The 23,514-nt window shown below is 47.2% G+C and overlaps 1 protein-coding gene across 4 annotated transcripts in view; it reads left to right on the forward strand.

Annotated features, from left to right (window-relative positions):
• The window catches only part of LOC144168984 (monocarboxylate transporter 14-like), a 195,763-nt gene that overhangs the window by 157,370 nt on the left and 14,879 nt on the right, over positions 1-23,514 (forward strand). For all 4 annotated transcript variants that reach the window (XM_077697984.1, XM_077697987.1, XM_077697985.1 and 1 more), the window contains 4 exons: positions 13,101-14,050; positions 18,717-18,860; positions 19,727-20,063; positions 21,054-21,237. In XM_077697984.1, the coding sequence (XP_077554110.1) occupies positions 13,702-14,050; positions 18,717-18,860; positions 19,727-20,063; positions 21,054-21,237 (1,014 nt within the window). In that variant the 5' untranslated portion in view covers positions 13,101-13,701. The remainder of the gene's footprint in view (positions 1-13,100; positions 14,051-18,716; positions 18,861-19,726; positions 20,064-21,053; positions 21,238-23,514) is intronic.

Here is a 23,514-nt window from a genome sequence, read left to right on the forward strand (position 1 = left end):
AAAATCTGCATAGAAGCAGCTTGACGAGCCCGTCAGCCCAATTCAAACGTCTGCAGCAGACGGCAAATATGCATGCTGTACAGCTTTACAGTAATAAACACAAAACACACCAATACACACCAAAGACAAGAGACTTTTACAGCAATGCTGTATAGCTTTGCACTCCAACGGTTTCATTTCCGTGGGCAAAAACACCAAGGCGCCACGAATACACTTATATACTGCATGCTTCGCCCCTCTCTAGGTTTCACGTTAGTGGAGATGGCCCTGGTTTTTTTCGGCCTCACTTTTCACCACATATTGTCTTCTGTTGCCCGCAGCGGCACCTCAACGCCAGCAACCCCCAAATTTCACAAGATTTTTACAATTTGGTGCCGAAGTTCTCCATCTGGCAACGCTGTGTGACAGTTAGTGCGCATACGTGCATACAACTTTGCCGCAGAAATTTATTTTGCACTCGCACGGTGCCAGCGAACTGAAAGTGACTTAAAAATAGGGCACCAGGGAATTTATCCCCCAAAATTCTGCGGGAGTGAGTGAGAAGATGTCACTCGCATATAAAAGTTTGCTTGAGCAAATGCTCCTGAACGTATTCATGGGGATAACTCAACATTACCGCAAGACTGGCCGCACGCCAGATACTCTCATTAAACCGTGCCGCGCTTTGTGGAATGAAGGGTGCACCAGTACCTAGAAAAGGTCACAGGAGCCAGTCACGTTGGCAACCGCCCAAGTTCACCGCTACAAACAAACGTTAAGCGCGAAAGCGGCACTTTGTTCTCTTGGCCACGCATAGGCGTACCGGGGCGCAGATGGAAACATTTCCCCCTATATACGCTGTGCCTGTTTTTAAAAGCTCCCTAATATAGCGCAGCGGATGTTATTTTTCTTCACCGCTGCGTCAAGCTTTTGCCGTTTGTGATTTCTACGAAAACCCCTGCTTAATAATAGGGAACTTTGGTACAGGTTGGTTTTTCTTTGGCTCAATTCTAGAGCGCACTTTGCAGTATTCTAATAAGTACCCTAGCAGGCCCTTCGTAGTATGCAAATATTGCCGCCGCTAGTGTTCTTTGTTTTAGCGCAATTGTCACTGCAGAAGGCTCTTTTGACTTGGCACATGAATTTCTGAGCAAGTTCACCGCGTATTAGAATGGGCCGGCAGAACCGTTTCTAACAAGTTTGGCAAGATGCCGTGAGAGCCGATACATGGTGCAAGGTTGCTAGCCTGTGATCTGAAAACATGTCGAACAAGTGAAATCAAAAAACGAATTACTAAAAACGTGAACACACAGTTTGTCTCAACTATATTTGAAAGTATAAAAATTTACTCCCCGGGAAGCGTGATTTGGGAATTAATAAAACAAACGAGACGAAAGAGAAGAATAGGCGAATACAGGGCCTGCACGGCGTTCTGCGGTTTTTCTTTGTCGTCTAGTCAGCACATTTCGTACTGGGAATGCAACTTCTCGTGCTTATCATATAGCCCACGCGCAACTTCGTCGTGTCAAAATCTATTTTTTTTCCATGTTGAAGTGTTCGTGGTGATCAGAAAATAATTTGCAACAGAAAAATAAAGCAAAACATGTACATCCGGGCTGCTTCTGGGCATTCGCGAGATATTTAGATATGGGAGCCACAAAATTATGTGAGAAAAAAAATCATCACTACAGAATGCGTGGAACTGCTTTAAAACTTTTACGAAGGTATCTAGAGTCCAGGTCATAAATATGTCAATATGTGTCAACCTTAGTATGTGTCAATACATACAACGGCATTATCTAAATGTAATGTAGGAAATGGGACTCTCTACGGGTCAGAACTTGGCCCCTTGCTGCAAAATCTAACTTTCCGCGGTTATTTATGCATGCGGATGATACGATTGTGTTCGTTTCCTCAAAACCACTTTCTGAACTGAGCATATACGGTTAACTACCTGTGCATTCCGCGCAACTGGCTGGAATGAATAACCTTTGTGTAAATGTCAATTAACCAAAGTAATCATAAACCAATAAATGTACTTTATCGGATATCGGTACTGTTTCAAAATTGTTATATAGAGGAAGTAGAAACCCCTAATTTTCTATATAGTACTTGATTTAGAGGTAACTCAATCTCGAATGCACAAGTTGAAACATTTGGTTATGAACTGAGGGGGAGTTCTGATTGCCTAAACAAGCTTAATTCGCTCATCCTGCTATGGCTAAGAAATGGTGTATTATACGCTATTTTAATGCAAGTTCCATCATCGGTCGTTAGTACTTGGCACTACGTGCACTCTAAGTTACACAAGATTGATTATACTGGAAACAATTCACTCGGAGTTCTTGAAAGTTGCCACGAAAGGATACTGTATGCTTAAATCTATTCAATGAACCCTGTTTAGTGTAAGTCAAGTGTATCATTGAAACATGTTACAAATAAAGCAGTATGCACCTTAGACGACGACTGGCTACTCCCTGCGCGGTGGAATGAGAAAATTACTGAAGACAGTATCAAATTACTCCAGACAGAATGCGGATTTCCGGTTGTCTAAATCGCACTGAAATACACCGGGACTGTAGCAAACAATCGCCCTATAAGTGCATTAAAAATGTTGCGCGATCTTCCAGCTGGATATTCTTTACTTTCACGTTCTCAGTGAATATTTTAATTTTGTTCGGATTTACGCAATCCGAAATTACTAAGTTGAGACTGCATTGCGCTTTGGAAAAATTGCACTGTTCTATTCTGAAGCTCGCGTGGAGCAGAAGCCTCTGGTAGGGCGCAGTGTTTCGCTCTTTCTTCCCTTTCCACTGTCGAAAAAACAGGACATCCAATACACTTGAGTATGCGGCGCGTGTTCTAGGCTTCGCCGCAGAAACCCGCACGCGGAAACTGACTGGAAGAAGCCGTAGAAAACTCTAAACGTGACACCGCCATCCTTCGGTTTCTTTCCAATGAAGCCTCATCAGGCGGCGTCTGTTTCAAATTTCCCGTATAATTCTACTGGCGGCAACCGCTACAGCATTCCTTGAGGCTATCAACTGAAACGGAAGGTATGCCCTGTCACTGTTAGTGCCTCGCGATGTGCAGGAAATTCATTTACGATGCATTAATCGCTTTGATTGTCACTGCACATGTTGGAAAGATAGGGGCCACATCACCGCACGGCCTCAAAAGCCCGCTATCTCAAAAATGCACGAGAATACAGTCAAAATTTGACGGCATGTAAAACCACAAGTTCACGTGAGGTATCTGCTCTTACTTTCCTTTTTTTTTCTTTTTGTACACAAGCAATGGCGGTCTCTTATTCCATCTTTCTGTAAAGAACTGCCATGGGCTTCTTTGCCCACATCGAACCAGAATGGCAGTTCATTTCGTGCATTCACTCAAAGAACGCCAATCATGCGGCGTATCACATGATCTGATTTCAATAAAGTTAGTTTTATTTCTCTTCTGGCAAGCCGGAGAAATACGTCTGTTGTCTTATTCTTGCGCTTCATATTTCCCGTTAAAAGATGGAGTCGGGGGATGCAAGGAAGATTTGCTGAGCTAGGGCAAGGAGCAGCAATCATGGCGCTCTGTGATGTAGAGGGCGAAGAAGCAAGCGCATACGTTAGCATGATAGCAGCACAGAAGCAGACACGCACGCAAAGCGGGCAAACCCAAGTTGACAAGTGCTTATTACACAGTTTTCTGAAAAGTGACACGCAAGTCATTCTCTAGACAAACGAATGTCAATACGTTTAGGTTTAACGAGAACGTGTCCCTGTTCAAACACGTTTAAAAGACGGAGGCGGTATATACGGGAAATAAAAAGGAGAAAAAGAAAAGTAGAAAAATCGTCCACGTACGTATCTGCTGGCTTCGCTGCAAATGTTGTTGAAAGACTATAATCGTCTGCCGCCACAGAAAGGTAACCGCCTTTTTCTCCCCCGCCCATCTCTCACTGTATGCCCTCCTGTGCTGGCATAGGGCATACAATATGACATACAATAGGGGTTTGCTGAATTCAATTCAATTTTCCCGCGATAGATCTGCTGGCACGCCTTGTGTTGGGACGTATTGTTTGTTTGGCACTGCACTTGAGCCGCGAGCACCACTCTTGCGGGCGAGCCATTCTTGTAATGTATGGGTAAAATATTGTCACGAAGCCAATATTTTATTACGCAGCACCTAAGCGCCCACTTCAGTGGCGAAAGGCGCGGGACAAGGTCCCCCGCGGTGATGTGCTACGAAACAATGAGTATATCGCGCCTTCATACGCTCGATGAGGCGGCGATCACTTCGTGAGACGCAGCAGGTGTGCGCCGTCACCCAGAAGGCTGCAGTTCGCCCTGCACACAAATTTCGCATAAGTGGGTATCGTAAGCATCAGCCAAATTTCTTTACCTTATTTCTTCAGGTCTATCTTTAATTAAAATTGTTGTACTTGTATCAGTTATGTGCTCACATTTTACTTCGTATGTGCCCAAGTTTTTCTTTTTGTGGAAGAACGTCGACCCTTATGAATTATGGTACTGATTAAGGTGTTCGGGGAGATTTTTTCTATATAAATTTCTAGTTCGATTGACAATTTCAATTTTTGGCCCGGCGGCTGAATCGAGGAACAGACAGACAGACAGAGAGACAGACAAAAGACAAAAGACAGACAGACAGACAGACAGACATACAGAGACAAACAAAAGACAGACAAACAAACAAAAGACAGACAAAAGACAGACAGACAGACAGACAGACAAACAGACAGACAGACCAATATTTTCGCGTGTAAATGGACCAAGAAAGACTATCGTCCTTTAAAAAAGCCTCCAGAAAACCCGCAGAAGCAGCGATGGGGCGCATGCTTCCTTTCTGCGCAACCACTGCCCAAGCGTTGCAGCACGTGGCGTTCGAAAACCAGCGCCATGAGAACCACGGGCGGCTGGCAGGGCACCCCCCGGCAACAGCGCGCTGGGGGGTGTTCCCGGTGTCGTCAGCGGTGGCCCGGTTGCGGGCCCGAGGACACACCGCTGCACAGCGGCGCGTTGCAATGCAAGCGCGGCCCGGAAAGAAGGGTCCCCGGGCGGCGCGTTTCGCAACACGGACTCCAGCCGCGCCACATCGGCAACGCGTCGCAAAGTGCTTCTTCGCGTGCGTGCTCCTGCAGCTCTGCTACCATTTCTTTATAAATTACAGGCAACGTCTTGAGTGGTTGGGGCGGAGGTCGAAATCTGCGTGCATAGTAACCGGCCAACCTAGATAATCAAATGACGGCGCAGTTTTCCGAACGCGACGGAATTCGTTCGCTCTCCCGCAGCTGTTGGTGCCTAATGTAGGGGCGGTTCGCTGAAAGGAAAGCTGGCGTTGACACACCGAGGCCGTCGTAGTTCGGTGTCCCAACTCCACGGCTGCGAGGCTTAAGGTCGTTCTTTTCGTTCGCGCCGATATATAACCGGTACTCGCACGTGGAAGCCACGTGCTTGCGAGCTAGAAGGGCTTGAGCCGTTCGTCGCGTCATTACTGCGGTCTCATTTATGCACGTGTACAAGGCTTGCCGGCATGGTAACGCTGTCTTGATCACGTTTGGATGTTAAAGGAGCCATGAAGACAAAATACAAGTTGGGTTTATTAGAAAGACTGCTTAGTCCTGATAACAATGATACCGATATCATCGGAATATGCGAACAAATAACGGAGATATTAAAGAAAATGTGTGAAGCAGCCGCGACCCCCTCGCCAATTTCCCGCAACTTTTCTATGACGTCACGGAACCTTGTTTGTGCGATTCTCGGCCGCCTAACTGACCTGTCACGACAACACATGACTGGACGTCTGTAATGGGGCCTCTAGTTCCATTTGACCGCATCACTTGAATGCTAACGTGCAGTTAACGCCCTGAAAATTATGTTTTATTGTTGGCCGGTATGACGTCATTCTTGCTCATAACACGTCACTGTGGCGCAAAATTTGAAAGTTTTTAAAGAATTCTTGCTTCTTTTTTCGTTAAAAAACATCTTTTGTGGCTATAATGGAGCTGAGTGAATACTGAATCCTAGTTCTTTAAAATTAACGAAGTTGTATTTTCTCTTCATGGCTCCTTTAATAGCGCAAGGTCTTCGCGGGTGCTACCATACACGCTCAGCTTTAAATGTGCAGCCCAAGATAACATTTTGTTCGCACTTCCTAAGAGAAACTCTCAGTTTCAGTTTCACGAGGAACTGATTTAAAAAAAATGATCTGGAGATTACTGCCAGCCTTCACGCGTGGCTATCAGCAGGGTCGGGCCGGAAAGCAGCGCTTGTAATCAGCATTGCAACCCCTCTTGTACCGAAAAGCGGCCCGTTTTGAATAAGTCGTCGACATTACTAAAGAAACACATCGAAATAAATGTCACTGAAGGTATTGAAAAAAAAAGTATAGTATAATAGGCGACTAACCCAAGAAGGAATATGATCATTAAGCGAGGACAATTCGAGAAAAAAAAGAAAACAACTGTACGTGATTTGTATAACCTTAAGTGCGTACAGAAATATGAAATGCGAACCGCGAATGCCTGATATGTCGCAAAGAAGAAAACGTTTTTTGCTAGGCTGCACATCCTAAAGCTAAGCGTAAATGGAATTCAGGCAAAGGGGGGGGGGGGGGGGGTTAGAAATCTCCTCATTACGGAGTATGTATTTGAATGATGCAATTACTCGAACTCGAGAGGGGTTATTCTTGTTTAAAGCAAAATCACATTAATTTATTTCTTGATTTATCTTCGCTCTTCAAATACGTGTTCGGGGTTACTCCGCCGTATAAGGCTGACCTCCCGGACACGCGCACTAGTTCATGCGGATTGACGAAGACACTATTTACATTGTCACTCCGGCACCCACATTATTTTAATCGAAACGAGCTAATGTAGGAGGGGGAGGAACATGTGGAGTTTCGTGAAGAGTGTGAAACACCAGCTTTTTACATATGTAACTAACGCCCCTAAATTTTATTCCCTATCAGATTATCAAACGCGGTGCACGCCGTTTCTTAAAAAAAACTTTACCATCCCTTCTTAAAGACATTTGAGAGAAGCGCGAAAGCTTGCTATACTCGGTGACAACTTAAGGACGGCACCGGAAGTTGCCGCTGTGCCTTATCACCGTAGCCGGATGTTTCTCTGCGCGGCGCAAGTAGGGCGTTACTGGGAATATTTTGAACATGGCGTGAGTCGTTCCCGTGATTTTTTGGGCTTAATATGCTTATAAACGACTCCAGTGACGACAAACAAACTGCGTGAGACAAGGCAGACGATGTCAGGCATTCATAGCAAACCCCTTTCAAAACGCGCGCGCACTGACGTCACGGGTCCGGCGCTTTGGCGGAGTGATACACTACATGAGGTGGTGCCGTTCTTGAGTTGTAACCGAGTGTACCATCAAAACTAAGTGAAAAGGGCGTCAAAAACTTCTCTAAAAGCGCGTACAGCCTTCGCTGAAAGGGCGTCCAGTCGATCGCCGAACCTTCAAAGGCCCAAACCACAAACGAAGAACAAACCAATGCGACGATTTTTTGCTCACTACGTAAACACATCTACGAACGATCTAAAGGTATACCAATACGTAGTTTGTGAAATAAATGCATACACTATTCCACTCCTTCGTGATTTATGCATGTATCGTCTTATCTAGAGCCGTTCCTTTCTTGCGATTTCCAAGGCGTTGGTCATCAAGGGTCCAAAATTTTAAAATTTTCCTTTGTTTGTTTGACCAGGAAGTATTTGAATCTCCGTCAAAAATGTTCAAGAAATGCGATGGTGAAATTCTTGGTTACGCCTGCAGTGCATTTAGATAAGCGCGGCACTTACATCACGTTCTTCCCCGTAATGTCTATGATGAAACGATCTCAGCTCATCGCTTTTGACGGAATCTCTTTTTCCAGCAATGCCTCCATTCACTAAAACATTGGGCGGATTTCACTTCCCTGGACCCGGAATGCGGGGCTGACCTTGGCGCGTCAGGAAAGACGACGACTCATAATGGCCAATCGCAGCGGGGCGCTCACAGCGGACCGAGCCGAACCTCTCCTGCTGTGTAATAGCTCTTCCTTGTTATTGGCGCCGGTTAGGCATTGCGGGAACAATAGCTTCCGCGCACGGCTCCCAGCGAGTGTGGGGTTTATTAGAGCTCATGTATTAGAGGATGCGCACATTCATACGTCCGCAGCCGGTGGGCCCGACTCGACGTGTGCGAAGAGTGAGTCCGCGGAGCCCGTCTCTTTCCCGACCGAGCGTGGCGTAGCATTCATTTAAAGGGTGGCACGCGCCGGAGTGAAGTCGACGCTTAATGAAGCATCGCAATGGTGCTTACGGCAGTGATTACGACAGAAGCACAAACCACGCTCTTCGCAGCTGAAATGAGCTTAAATTAAGAAAACACAGAATGAAAAATTGAAGTCGTTCCACTCAATGTGAAGGCTGTCGGAAGTGCAGAGCAGTGATTCATCATAATCGGCTGTATCGCCGTTATCCGCTAAGTGCTAACACCCAATGCTAATCAAATTTCCCACCTTCACAGTGCTCGCGCGCCCCCTGCCTGAAACTGCGCTAGCGGGAGTTCTGTTCTTTTTGTGCTTTTTTCTCCTCCCGCACGTGCCGCTGTTGCACTGCCACTTTTTTAAAGACGATAGTCTTTCTTGGGCTACTTAAACCCAGAAATTTTGGTCCGTCTGTATGTCTGTATGTCTGTCTGTCTGTCTGTGACTCGATTCAGCCACCCGGCCAAAGTAAAATAATGCCTGCGCAATAGTCTTATATAGTCGCAGCCTCCGTGGTCGCAGCTAAATGTGCCCGTCTAAGTCCGGTGTAATGTTCATACTTGTCAATATTGTTGAAGAACAAAACATTACGCATATATAAGACAACAAATTAATACAGAAGTGATATTTGCAGCGTTCCTTTATAAAAAATCGTACATGTTTGATTTTGGCGAGATTAAATACTTCATCAACTGAAGAAAAATATATCACTCCGCTGTCGCCTGCTGTCGCCCGCGCCATATAGCTTCTGGCGGCATCTGAAGAAATCAACCGGCAACAGTTACGAAAGGTTCCACTGGATAGCTTCCACGTTCTGCTTGGAACGCACGTGGACTAGGGAAACGCGGTTCTATAAACGTTGAAGTAGGGCGCCTCGATTCACGCGCGTCTTCGCCGTACGGCAGCGTTGGCATCGAGACACCCGGTTTGGAGCAGTGGAACGCGGGAAATTTAAAAGGATTTAAGCAAACCTGTGGCGTCTTTACCTTGGGAGGACTGCGACGCAAGAGGAACAACATGAGAGGTGAGCGGGAAAGCGAAGGGAGGCATTTACGTGGCAAAAGTCGATAATGACTATCGTCTTTTGACGACATTTGCAATGAAAGGAGCATATACGCGGCCAATTTTTTCGCTTACTATCGTAAAAACCAACCCAACTACCCAACGAGCATCCCTAACGGAATGAACGCGGGCGCTGACGGTTAACTACGTATATTTTGCCTCAAATGTACCAAAGTTTTCTTTGCGCTAAGCAACGGGGACATGTATGGCAAGCGCCAGCGGTTCACGAGTTTCGAGCGCTTATGACAAAACCACTTGGCTTTCGAAGCCTCTGGGTTACGCCGCGATGCCAGTGGCCACGCAGGGACGCCGGCTCTACTTGGGTCCAGTGAGCGAGCTACGGCGACAAGGCGCGGCCCTAAAGTGCTGTGCACTTGCAAGGCGAGCTCTGTCGAGAACCGAATCTTTCACTTTGTAGGCGTGCCTGGAACCGGACTGGACGGAATCTTCCCGTGTTGGCTGATTGTTCGGAGGAGAATTTCGAATCATTATTTGTTTCATTGAGATTATAACTAGCTTATATTTTTCCTTATAAGCATCAAAGCAGCGCTGTTTTTTTTTTCGTTTGCACAGAGATGCGGACAAGGCGTCGATGCTAATGCGAGAGCAGGTTTTAGCAGAATCATCCCTTGTAATTCTGGGAAATCAATTTGAAACAGGTTGATCTGACTAAGGAGCGGTGATTTTTTTTATTGGCGGCCCAGGTGAGGTCAGGGTGCAAGAAAAAAGGAAGCCGAACGGAACCGCGAAACCGAGAGACGAAATCCGCCGAAGTTCTGCCGCCCGGATACATACTGTAGCATTAAAATACTCATCCCTGCGTGCGCGTTATACGCGCTTTCTTGTCGCTACGGTATTTGTGAATGTCTCTTCACGAGCTAGAGCCCAGACTTGAGTTTTCATTCACAAGTATTTTAGCATAAATAACGCCATGTTTTCCCACAGCGACAACACTGCCGTTTTTTTTAGTATCATTACGCTAACTGAATGACAGGTACACTTAATACACTTAGAAAATGAGTGCATTCAGCATCTCGCGCATGTATTGTCCCCATCTCTGCGTCGGCGCGCTATCTTGGTGAAGCCCGTCTGGCAGTCCAAAGAAGTAGACGCTTTGTGGCGCTATGAACTGCTCAACTCTGCCTCTACCGGTCTCCTGGGTCTGCGCAACTCTGCCTCTACCGGTCTCCTGGGTCACTTTTCCAATCCTGCGGGAACTTATTACAAAGCCCTTTACGAAAAGTTAACGTCTAATAATGGGAGCTCAAGAGTCGCGCCTTTATTTTTATTTTTTGGTCATTCTTCACAGGGATCTTCGCTTATTTTCTTAAAGATTCGGCAAGAGTCAAGGCGAAGTAAGCGAATACTTAAACCAAACCCATTACCATGTATGGAAGGGCCAAAGCCCTTAAGGCGCAGCGAAGTATTTCTCGTAAGACGCGGGTTTTCGTGCTTTTGCTTCCACAACATACGGCACGCAGTACTGGCGTTACGCATGTTAACGTTTAAGCTCGTACTCCATGATTAGTGGGTGGGTGCTCCTCTTTCGAATCAGCGCAGCGTTCTGGTGTGCGGCTTGAGATCGGTGAAAACACGGAAGGGCAATGTCCTTGAGCACTAATACGTCTGCGAGAAAGTACGGATTCAATTGGCTTCGGGCCGGAAGGAGCAAAGAGCAAGGGGCGATGGATCGATGCGTCGCCGTCTTTTCGATAGAAACTCGACGTTCCCGGGACATCGATTGGTGGATGCATGTACACTAAAACGAGCCTGTGTGTGTGTGTGCACGTACACCCGTATACGTATACGCACATACATAGTCAGACATATGTACGTACGCGCATACACACGCACATTTAAACATACATACATACATACATACATACATACATACATACATACATACATACATACATACATACATACATACATACATACATACATACATACATACATACATACATACATACATACGTACGTACGTACGTACGTACCCATGCCTACAAACTTACATATATACATAACTACATGCGTACGCATTCCTGCAAACAGCCATACATATACATACAAGGACGTGCATACATGCCCACTTTTAAACACACATACATACGCGCATACATACAGACGACCGGGATAATTGAATATCTATAAGAGAGGCTTTGCCCTGCAGTGGGTGTGGTATACTGATTATAATGATGATGATGATGATGATGATGGCATACACGCATACGTCCTATTGTTAGCGCCGTCATTCACTGTCAGCTGCTTTCATGGCGCTTTTCCAACACTAGCGTAGACTTGAGACTCGGGTTTAGTGCGACGGTGTTAGAAGGCCCTACACGGAGGCTGGCGTGGAAATTTCCGCTTTTATTTAGACTACCAGTTCTTAATATTGCTTGGCCATGATATACGCCTTCAAATAAACCCTCAGACAAAGAAACACAATGATAACCTCAAATCTCAATGAGAATCCCAACGTGCTGTTGAGTTACCGCCTTCCCAGATGCACTATCGGAACGACCAATTTCTGCAACACCCGGGGCAAGTGGTACAGCGACGCTCACACGCTAACATACCCCCTACGCCTCCTTCGCCGCGCTGGGCCACATTCGCAACCCCGGCACTATGACGACGACACCCTCCTCGACAACCTCTGTAGCGTGTGCTCTACTCGTAACTATAGTTAGGACCACGGTCAAGGGGTCGGCTCCGCGATAGCACAAGCAGCAAGCAGCAGGATGAACAGCTGTATGCTTCCACTTTGCTTTCCTCCGCGCCCTCCCTTTGTTAGCGCCATTCATCCTTCTACGGCTACAACGCTGCGTGAGGCAGAAATGGGCGCCTAAAGGCTGCACTCTAAAATCTGGGGTACATTCCCCATTACTGCCAGGATGTAAGTCTTTTTTAAGTTCGAGTGCGTATATGACTTGACCATACCTCCAAAGCGAGTTTTTTATTCTATGTATATACTCAGCTGAATGTATTGGTAATTTTTCTTATTATGGTGGGAGCAGAGCATGAGGTGGCAAGAGAAAAAACAACGTTCTATACGAAAAGTTGGGCAAGCTCTTGTCTCCATTTTAATTGCCATGAAGAAGGCAGATGCGGTGATTTCACGGTAGGCCATCTGCACCTACGTTCAGTACTGGACTAACACTTCAAATAAGGCGTAAAAACGCAGTGGAGAGTAAGAAATAAAAATTGCAGTGCTCAGTCAGGGGTACAACGACACCGCAGGTCAACGACACTTATGAGCAGCTATAACGTGTATTTTGTCGTTAAATATCAATTCAAAAAATCCGTGTTACGGGAGCAGACGTTCGGTAATAGTGAAACTAGCAGTTTGTTTACCTGCGTGTTGTACACCTAGTAATGAATGTATAGGATGTTAAAGTTTAGTAAAAGGCTTGCATATCACTTACCTTGAATCCTACGAATGTGACCACAGGTACCTTACGAGAAAAAGCCAAACAGCTTTTCCGGCGGTCGTTTTCCCGACTAGTCCCAAAGAACATTACCGGGGTAGTTTCAACAGATTTTTAGATGTGGAAAAACGCCGCTTCCCGGCTATGCACTAAGAAACGATAGGAGGTCATAGAAAGACAGGTAAAAATTAGTGAGTGTTGTTCCTAATATTAACTGGAGGGAGCACAAACCTAACCCTCCTGCTGTCTCCTTTCTCATTTTGCTAAAACCAGGTGCTTTTGCTTCCGAAAAGATAATTTATTGTGAAGATAGTGCCATTTTGTTGACACTCTTCTCTCTCATTTCCTCTCCGGTTCTAGGGAGCTAAAAGATAGACGACAAGACCACAGACTGCGTTGAGCCTTCCACGCGGAAGGGGCATCATTCCACAAACGGCCGCAGCGCCTCCTGGCAAGTGTCCCGAGCCGAACGGCGGAAGGAGGTGACAGAAGGCGGCGAGGAACAAAAGCGGAAGTGCTTCTTTAAGATAGCTCCATCGCGGGACGTCATCTCAGCGGGGGCATTACTCAACCGACGACGCACACCAGTCGTAACAGGAAGAACGAAGGAGGGAGCTCGAGGCACTTGCTAGCGCGTCTAAAACGCCTTCTCTTTGCATACTACGTCGTTTATCTCAGCTCATTAATGGCTACTGACGCTGACTTACTCGGCGCTTAGTCAGACTAGCTGCGAACTTGGATCTCTGCCCTTGGTAGGCCAGTACTTACAAATCCCCCTAGGAAAACTCGAGCGTCTCACCGAACGCTGCACGCGCGACAAATTTGACCTTACTGACGAGGTCCCGGGAAGATAAGGGCTTTGAGAAACGTGTTACTGGGTGAATTGAGAGCGCTCAAATCAAACTGAGCTCGTGAAATCTAAACAAGTAAAAGAAGAAAAAAAAACTCGGGTACATCAAAGATGGGCGAGCAGAAGAGCAGCAACGGACGCAGTTCCCACACCACGGCGGCCAAGTCGACTCCCTCGAGTGGCGGCGTGACCACGTCTCCCAGCGGTCCGACTACCACGAGCTCCCCGGAGAGCGGCCCGCTGGCGACGTCAGCGGCGTCGGCCGCGGCACTGGCGCAGCCTCCGGATGGCGGCTGGGGCTGGGTGGTGGTCTTCTCGTCCTTCATGATCCATGTGATTGCCGACGGCGTGACGTATACCTTCGGAATCTTCTACCTCGAGTTCCTCAAGCACTTCCAGGAGTCCAAGGGCAAGACGGCCTGGATTGCCTCCATCATGGTCGGAACCACCTTCTGCATCGGTGAGTGCATGGGGACGACGACCACGCTTCTCTGTTCAAGCAGCGCAAATCATGATGTCAGAGCACGCTTTATTCTCAATGCATATTTTATTATCAAAGCGTAGACAACGCCCTGTCTGTGTGCCTTTTCTGCAGTCTCGTTTCCCGCCCTGTTTTATAGCTCACTTACGTACCAACTGGCCCGTCTTCAATCCGTGTTGCAGTCATTTTATTTTTTAATGAAAAAATTGGTAACCAAAGCAAGTGGGATCGTAGCTGAGTGACGACAAAATTTGAACGTGACACATTCATACAAAAATATGACAAGGAGTATCAGTCTAACAGATATAATCGACACATCTAAGCGGAACAAATAAATTCGCGATTTCATAAAAAAAAAGCGCGAGGGAATCAGAATTGCCGGAAGCTGACAGGTTTGTTATTACAAGTTTGTCGAGCAACGCGACATTGAAGTTCATTACGCTCCATGTCTGCATTCAAAATACTTAGTTCATTGTTTTTTTGGCTAAAAAGGAATTTATGTCGATGTATCGTTGAATAAATTAGACATGTATTAAAAAGCCCAAATTTGAGCACACTCATCGCCTCTTAGTTAAAGGAAGCGATGGCACACTTTAGATTACCATAAAAATGGCAGCAACAAATCCGTGTCCAAGAAATTGCTATTTTTATACTCATATAATGGAAGTTTCTGTTACCAGCGCAACTGAACCTAGACATTTGTTCATCATACCAGAGGGGACCTATGTCTTCTCCTTGCAGTCTACTACTGAAGAACTGAATAGTTTCCTGATACATGAACGGAAAAGCATGCGAATGCTCTGAGCTTTTAGCATATCAGTTATCGCTACCTTGGTGGCTAGGAAGGAATGCATTTTCCTTACATGACACCTTTTCCATAATTTCATCGCCTGGTTTCTGTTGAAGTATTCTTACAGCTTTTCATTTTTAAGGAGTTTGTCGCTCCAACAGAAACTAATCCGCTTAACTCAGACTTTTTTTTATACCCGGCAAACACTTCCCCAGTTGGTTTGTTTGGAGATATCTTTATTGGTAGATTATAGGATAACTGTTGCCCTTGATAGATAGACTGGTACGAAGGCGAGGCGATGCATGTATTCACAGTGCAACAAGTCATATTTAGAGCGTAACGCGCATGCGCGTCTTGTGTATATGTGCGAGACGTTCCGTCAATAGTAGAAGGTTGTCGGAGAGGCACCGGCTGCTAATGTTTGGAGGAGACTGTTGCTACAAAGCCGAGCGTACAAGTCTTAAAGTCTTATCCTTACACTTTCTTACACATAAGGCGACACATTTAACTTCATTTGGATGTAATCAGCTCCGGGAAATAACATTATCTGGCTTGTATATCACGAATATTGATGCCTGGCTTCGGGCCCAGCAGTATAGGGAGGCCTCGGAGTATCCACAATAAGGTGTAAAATGGCGTTCGAGAGAAAGTAAGTAGATGCAGGAGTGAAGTATCCGTCGCCTATACTATCTTTGACCGCCACTAACCCATATTCCACTGCCTCAATTTTCAGGAGTTTCGGTTCAACCTTGCGCGATGGGCGAGAGAAGATGTTATATGAGAGACTAAAAAGGGTATGGATAAGTCAGAGCACTACTGCGCTGAAAATCACCGCAGCAGTTACCACTGGTTGGCCACAATTTTGTCATTCCCTAGCCATTAGGGAAACTTGGGGTGGATTCCCGCATGGCAGAAAGGGGAGTTCTGCGACTAATTGAATCATCTCGTGGCGAGATGGGACTGTCTACGTTATCGCGTCTACCCTTCCCTCTTAAAACGACTACCCGACCGACCCAAGTGCCGAAAGACAGATAGCCCTCATGAGTCACGCGGAAACCCCGCTCCGCCTGGCTACACAGGAGGACCGTTTATTAATTCGTCAAGAACAAGTTTACAAATGGCATCAGCGGAATTAATAAAAAAGGTCGTGGAGCCGCTACAGACGTCCACAGCCTGCTCTTAAACATGACGGTACTGAGGAGAATGCACCGAGGGGAAGAAAGTTGAGGTTTCTGCAGCTCAGCGAGGCATACATCATGCTCTCTGATGATATTGCGAAATGACAGCAGGCGGTTCCTTATTTATTTGCGGCGCCCTTGGCACGGGGAATTGCGAAGCGGTGCCGTCTTTAGAGTAGCGGCCCGGAGTGTTGCTGAAAAGAGCTGAGAAAGCAAGAACGGGGTGCAGTGTTTCTCCTCTCCTGGCGCAGCTCGAAAAACATCCCGATGTTTCGGCCGAGAACAACACGTCCGGAGAAAGGTCGCTGGCCGAGCACCCCAGATGATATTTGCGTGGCCCCTGGCAGCCAGCCCGCAACAGCCGCATGCAGTGCTGAGGCCGTCCCCCACAAGCAATCAGTTTCGTTGCTAGGCCTTTTTGAAAGACATTCATTGTATTCAACGGTGGAAGATCATGACACCGTCGGTCTACTCATAGATAATGCAGCATAGAAGTCCCACTTGTTGCTGAGTACTTGCAGCAAGTTATTTGAACGCCGGGCTCGCGCTGTTAGCAGTTTTGCGTGTACCATAGCATTTGCATGTCGAACTTCTACTCCATGGTGCAGCATTTTACTGGCGCCTATTGCAGGATACCAGATACCATCGCGTTTTCAACAGAAAATGAAGGGAAGAAAAACGTTTGCCAGCATTTTAGAGCGAAAGCTCTGCTACGCTACATCTTTGAAAGCCATTAATGGCGTAGCAAGTGACCTTGAGCCACCAGCGCTCCGACTACGCCTTTCTTTCTGATCGCTTCACCCGCTCGGAGTCTGGCTTCGTCGGTACACGTGACTTGCCGATGGTGAAACAGCTGGTTCGCCAGCGCTCGATCCCTCATCGCCGTGTGAACCGTCTGTGCGTGTGTTTCAGCGCAAACGAACCACGTGACTAAGCTAGGGTTTGGCATCTGCTTCGCCGTCGCATGTTCCCTCAATCTCGCCATCGATGGCGCGCCGTCTTGCAAGTCTTTGCGCGCATCCAGTAGATACAGCTAGTCGGCAGGCTGCGAAGTCTCAAGGAAACGCAAACTTTTGCGAAACACTGCGTGCATAGCCTTTGCTTTCGCTCGTGATACTTAGGTTTAGAAGTGTTAAGTCCGAGCAATTTTTTTCGCTGAATGTCTACCAAAGGCGAAACGTGAAGGTTGTTTGTCTTGGAAGGAAGCGGCTGTTCACTGTATTCTCCGTTTGTCCTCGGCAGGTTGCGCACTGTTACATCTTGAGACATGCTGGTACGAAGTCACAGGCACTTCGCGCGCAATTTGGGTATGACATCGCCAAGAGCCGTACTTGCGATGTCAGGCATGCCAACGAGGGTGCCGAGGCAGTTTGCGAATGACATGGCTTTGGCTCCTGCGCTGCTGACATCCTTTTTTGCTGCATGCTACCTTCAAGCTTGTTTTTTTCAGGACCAGGTCTAAACGAATTCCTATGCATTGCCTTCTTGCCGTTCGATCGGAGGATCACGGGAAGGACTTTCTGTTTAAAATCTCCAACTAGTCTGTGCAAGAGAGCAATCCTTATGGAACCACACAATCAGGGAAACACTGCGACGACCAGCGCGCTCTTTTATGTGATGTTGCCTTGGCGCCGGCTCATATTTTCAGCTGGGGCGGCGGTCCGGACTCTCGTTGGCGTGTTTTCTATTATTAGCATTTCTGGGAGCTGAGCACCAACACCTGTATTTCGCACTCTAGCTCCTTAGTTTGATCCTATGTGACCGCGCCGGTGAATCAAGCGGATACAAAGCCGTGTAAGCGAGGGACGCTATATACTATAACTTGTTCTCGTGGACTCTACCCACAAGAAGTAAATGTCAGGAAAATAAAGAAAGTAAAGTGACGTGGTGATCATCCCAACGGCCTACCTCACGCTTACAAAAAATTTCCATCCTCATCTATTATGCTGGCTAAATTATGCTAAAAACGCCTAAGGGTGTTGCAGTTTTTCCGCACGTTAAAGGTTCTAAGGTATACTGTAAAGTAAGCCGGAAACTTCAGATTGGGGCTTTCGAGCGTGCAGTAAGACGGAAGGAAAAGAAAGTGTTGAATTTTGAACTAAACCTGTTTTGGTGAGAGATATCCGCCGTCGTTCTGAACGAAATATATTTTTGGAAGTGGACGTTTTGGAAGCACACGAAGTGCGAGTGGACGATTTCTATTCGGAGCTTCCGACAGTGCTAACAGCAAAGGCAGCCTTCTAGTTTCAGCAGGCCTCATTCAAAAAGCAATCGCTCCCTCATTTTGCCTACAGATGTGTTAGTCCTGCGAAGGCTCATGCCGCTCCATCTACCCGAGATGACATTTTTTTTCTTTGTGTGTACGTAGTTTGCATGTAACGTCACCACAGATATTTATGGGGCACGGCTTTTAGCTTTGTCGGCACTGCTCGAGATGCCAGCAGCAGACAAGTTCACGGCCTTCCGCCGTGCGAGCAGTGCTGCAACATGGCAGCTACAACGACGTCAGTGCAAGCTATGTATGCCGCATAATCGTGAGGTCTTGGGCTCTGTATTTTGTAGCGTTGCGCTCAATTTTAACAGTGGCATTTCATAGCGGCCCTATTGAACTTATAAGCAGAAAAAGTGCTTGGCCGTTTCCAGTCATTCTCACTTTAAACGTCGATTCTGGCTGCAGGCCCCGTGGCGAGTGGCCTCACGACCAAGTACGGCTGCCGGACGGTAACCATCGCGGGCTCGCTACTCTCAACCGTGGGCCTGGTGGTCAGCGTGGTGGCGCCCAACGTCACCTACCTGTTCTTCACCATCGGCCTCTGCACGGGTGCGTGTGCCTAGAGGCAGAAAGCAGTGAGGATGCTGACTGCCTGTCGATCTAGGAAAATCCTCCAATCTTCATAAGGCCAGTGGAGAACCGCGGCAAACATTGCGGAAAAGAACACAACGCGGGTCGCACACATAGTAGTCTTGCTTACAGGTGCAGTAAATTGAAATAACTGCAGTCACACTTGGCCTTCCTGGCTGTTTCTGGAAAAACTTCATAAGCTTGTACGTGATTTCAGTATTTTTGGCGTTCCAGTCATCGTTTCCGTTGTTACAGTCTGGTATTGAGTACTTTGAAGCCCTGTTACAACGCATCAGTCTTGTAGGAAGCTTTAGTTGAAAAATTTGTTTTAAAGCCATCGTATTGAAATAGATTTAGTCCTATAAGGACTGACAGCAAAGTTTTGCAACTGAATAATTAGAATGTGTATTGTTATTTTAAGGTATACGAAAGGAAGAAACAGAGGGCGAGGAGTTTGATTGAACCAAAGATGTTTGCCATTTAGCCATGCACCTTTTGTTATACCTTAGATCCAAAGGGTACTTGGCTGAATGCCAGCTGTACAGAAAAAATGTTGTTTCTTAAGTTTACAGGCCTAATATGCGTCATATATCGGTCCAAAATATCCGAGTCTATATATCCGCAAAAAAACTCTTTCCCCGTGTATTTCCTCTAAGACCCTGTTTCGGTTATACTGCTTAACACCTGTTACAAATGTTTCTCATAAAATTTGGCAATGATGTGGGAAGTATGTTTTGTGTCAGAACTGCCCTGCATAAAATCCTCATCTTCCGCGGTGGGTGACCTATTTGAGTAACGTTTGGTTCAGTTACCGTACGACGCACTCTTGGTGTTTGATGATGCAGGCGCGGGCTTCGGCCTGATGTACCTTCCGGCCATCGTGTCGGTGACCATGTACTTCGAGAAGAAGCGGGCCTTCGCCACGGGCATCGCGGTGTGCGGCTCGGGCTTCGGGACCTTCGCCCTGGCGCCCTTCATCGAGTGGCTGGTGCACGTGTACGGCTGGCAGGGCGCCCTGCTATGCACCGCCGGCATGGTGCTCAACTGCTGCGTCTTCGGCGCCCTGCTCAGGCCGCTCCCGGAGGCAGCCGTCATAGAGGCGGCCATGGCACACGGCGCGCCATCCCAGCACACCGACAAAGAACCCCTGCCGGAGATCAACGGAAATGCTTACCACGAAATGTACGTCGAAGCATCTGTGTTCTCTTCAATCAGCTGTTTGTGAGCACACTCGACCTGCGGTGCCTTGCTCTCAGCCTCGCTGACATCCACATCATGTGGATTTTGGGTAGCTACACTGCTAACGTTTGCCCTATTTTCACGCGTGAAAATCCTGAACATGATCAGCAACAGTTTTGTATATTTTGCTATTTCACCCGCTTTTCTGTAACCTTGTTCTATATGGTGCGAAATCTATAGTATAGTACGTTAAGGTCGTAAGCAACCATTCTTCGTGCACTGCAAAACATGCCCCCTTGATCCCGTAAATATCCCTGCAAAACGGCGTCTGGTAACCGTTAATTTAACTGACATAGTGGCCTCTGACTGGCGATTTGGGAAATAACTTTGCCTCTAGAAGCGTAAGAACTGTTATCGAACTATTCCTAGACGTCTCTCAAGAAATTTATTGCGCACGGGGCTCTTACGCCGCGTCTATATTGATTACCCGAACTCCCCTCAAAATGTCCGTTACTACAACCTCTGAAAGGTGTTGTTCGTAACATTAATGTTGCCACTGTTCTTATTGGTATCCACTCTGCTATTGTTCATCAACCACTCCATCCCACCTGCCTTTCGAGCTGGTACTGCACCTTGTACCGAGTTTTTTTCGCCTCTCTGAATCCCACGTCGGTGTGATCTATGACCGTTGTTCCTAGCACTGATCTTTGAATGGCCAATGGAGCCATACTTGCAGGGCTCGAAGCTTCTTTGCCTACACGTGATACCTTATGAAACAGCGCGGAAAACGCGGCCAAAGACAAGGGAAACAGACACGAACGCTGTTCCCGTCTTTGTCCAAGTTTTCCGCGCTGTTTCCTAAGCTGTCATGTGCAACCACTAGCCCAACGTCAAGCTTTACTTCCTACAGAGCCATGAGACATTTTGTGGCAGGAGTTGAAGGTGCAGCTGCGTGACGACAAGTGCCGCCTTCCCCCCCCCCCCCCCTCGCAGGGATGGCTTCCCCCAGAGGAACGGCCTGAGCTCGTGCACGGCGTCGCGTGAGCTCTCGCTGTCCACGGGCACCATCGCGGCCATGGCAGCGCTGCAGGCGACAGAGGACCCCGACCCACGCCGCAATCGCAGGCCCCGCTCGGCGCTGTTTGGAAGGACGGGCGCCACACTGCCGTTACTCACGGTGAGGAGGAGGATGAGAAAGGAGGAGAAGGAACGAACCAGTCGTTTAAAGGCTGCCTTACATTAAAAATAAGTCGTAAAATTGAATCTTACAATTCAACGCACTCAGTCGAAATCTTCGCAGGCTCGTTACTGTGAGTTAAGCCGGGTCCTTGGATTTCGCTCTCACTTCAACAGAAACGCAGCGCCGACTCGATTGATTCTACACTTGCGAACTTGCTTTAATCCTGTTCACAAGTTTGTCCATTAAAGTAAAGGCAAGGTTTCACACGCCGGCTGTTAACAAACGTTTTTGCAGTAGAAGCGACTTTGAATAGATAGGTTCATTTAAAGTACGACTGACGTTCAAAAGTATACCGCCAAAGTAACGCGGCCACGAATCCTTAGCCTCAACTTCAGAGGATATAGCTGAACGTCTAACCAAAAATATTTCGGGCTTTGCAGGGACGCGCAAATGTTTTGAGAGGGTGAAGGAAGTTGATTACAGCTACATGCATGTCTTTGGAATGCTGCAGCCCTTGATGACACTTTGGTCTGTGGCTATACGCGGTAGCAGCGCAAGTTTGTTCAGCTTTTTATTGTTACACGTTCCCTGAGTACGACTGTGCAAAACCGAGAGATTGATTTATGAAATTTTGCTCTCTTGCAATGCTGAACAATTTTCTTTTCCGAAATCGAACCTACTCGTTGCCCACTGCTAGAATTGGGGCTTAAAAATTCCGTTGCTTCAAACAAAACCATTGTCCAGTCTTTCACCTACGTTGTGACAGTTTGTATGTACATGTGGACGGTTTTCCACCTGTATGCCGTAAATTCTGACTGGGAAACGTCTTACCTGAACGAAAAAAGACACGTTTTCAGAATTGAAAGGCATTGTTTTACGTGAATCCTTTTAGCACGCGGGGACGAATTTATAGATTGTGCGTTTTACAAAGCTTGCTTTGTTTTGTTTTCCTTCTGCACACTTTTTAGCCACCTTTGTTGCCAACGTCGCTGCCGGAGCACAAAATGCCTGCCTGATGTGCCTTTTTAGATTATATATAGAGCTGCCGACAGGCTGTAGTTATTCGTGCGCGTTGGCCAAACTGCACAAAAGGGCAAAAGAGACGCGAAAAAACGGACCAACCTGTGAGATCGCAGTGTCTGCCACATTGTGGTTTCGCACGGAAGAGAGCGCATCCAAGCTATTCGCTTCCCCGTACACCCGAACTCGGCAAAAACATGCTTCACGTGGCGACAGCAAAGATGTTCAGTGGCGCGGACGTCTTTAATGAATAGCGTCGATAAGACGGTGATTGCCAGAAGTGCGGGCATTCCGACGATGGAGTTTAGACTGACTGTGCTACGAATATACAAGAGGGACAGGTTCAGAAGTGTAGGAATTTGGCTCCCGAACGCTCGCAGGTTCTTCCAGTGTGCATAAAACATGAAGGTCTCTGCAATTGCTATGAAAGCAGTCTGTTGCCTTCTTTCAGCTGCTAGTTGCTTCAAAAAGCAGCCGAAGTAATGATACAGCGGATGCGGCGGAACACTCTGTCTGGAAGACCAACAAATATTTCATACTGAAGTGCACCATGAAGTGGCGCCAGCAAGGCATCCTCGTTACTGGCGAGCGGATACGCGTCTACATACCTTGCATGCGGCATTCTTGCGCCATCGAATTCCGCTAAGTCAAGAATGGGCTACTGAGACCTGGTTGATGACAAGAGGCTGTTCGGGCCTTAGTGACTGTCGCTAGAGGTGATCTGTAATCTTGCGTACGCGCCTTTGATGACACGTCAAATCAATGACGACCAGCACCGCCAGTCGAATGGTTTCTACAAGTTATTATAAGCTATAGCCTTAAAATGAAGCGTACGTGTTGCCCAGATGTGTGGATCAACCTGCCGCTCTGTGTCTAAATCATCATGTTACTAATTCCGAGGATCCAAACTCATTTATTTTCCAACCGTTGCACGTGTTTTTGCATTTTGCGGCATTCTCGCTGGTGGTCCTCAGGCCAAGCAACGGTGAACTGTGTTGTCATGGCGACTGAACTCTCGATGAGCACTCGATGTCTACGTTCGAGGCACGTCTATGGACTTGGCGGTTTTGGTGCGTGCGGAACCGAGCGCCCGGCTGGCGGTTCCTAGACCAGTGTAGGGACTGACAGCACCTTACCACGTGCGTTAGTCATCCGGAAGAGGCCATGTGCGTTAACTAGACGGGACGCCGATTCCGCTGGGAAAGGCACCTTGCCCAAGGCAAGAGGTCGAACACTGCGCCAAGCAGCACTCGC

Source organism: Haemaphysalis longicornis, unplaced genomic scaffold (assembly GCF_048455015.1).
Source record: "Haemaphysalis longicornis isolate Haplotype H1 unplaced genomic scaffold, Haemaphysalis longicornis Haplotype H1 scaffold_2, whole genome shotgun sequence".
Lineage (NCBI taxonomy): Eukaryota > Metazoa > Arthropoda > Arachnida > Ixodida > Ixodidae > Haemaphysalis > Haemaphysalis longicornis.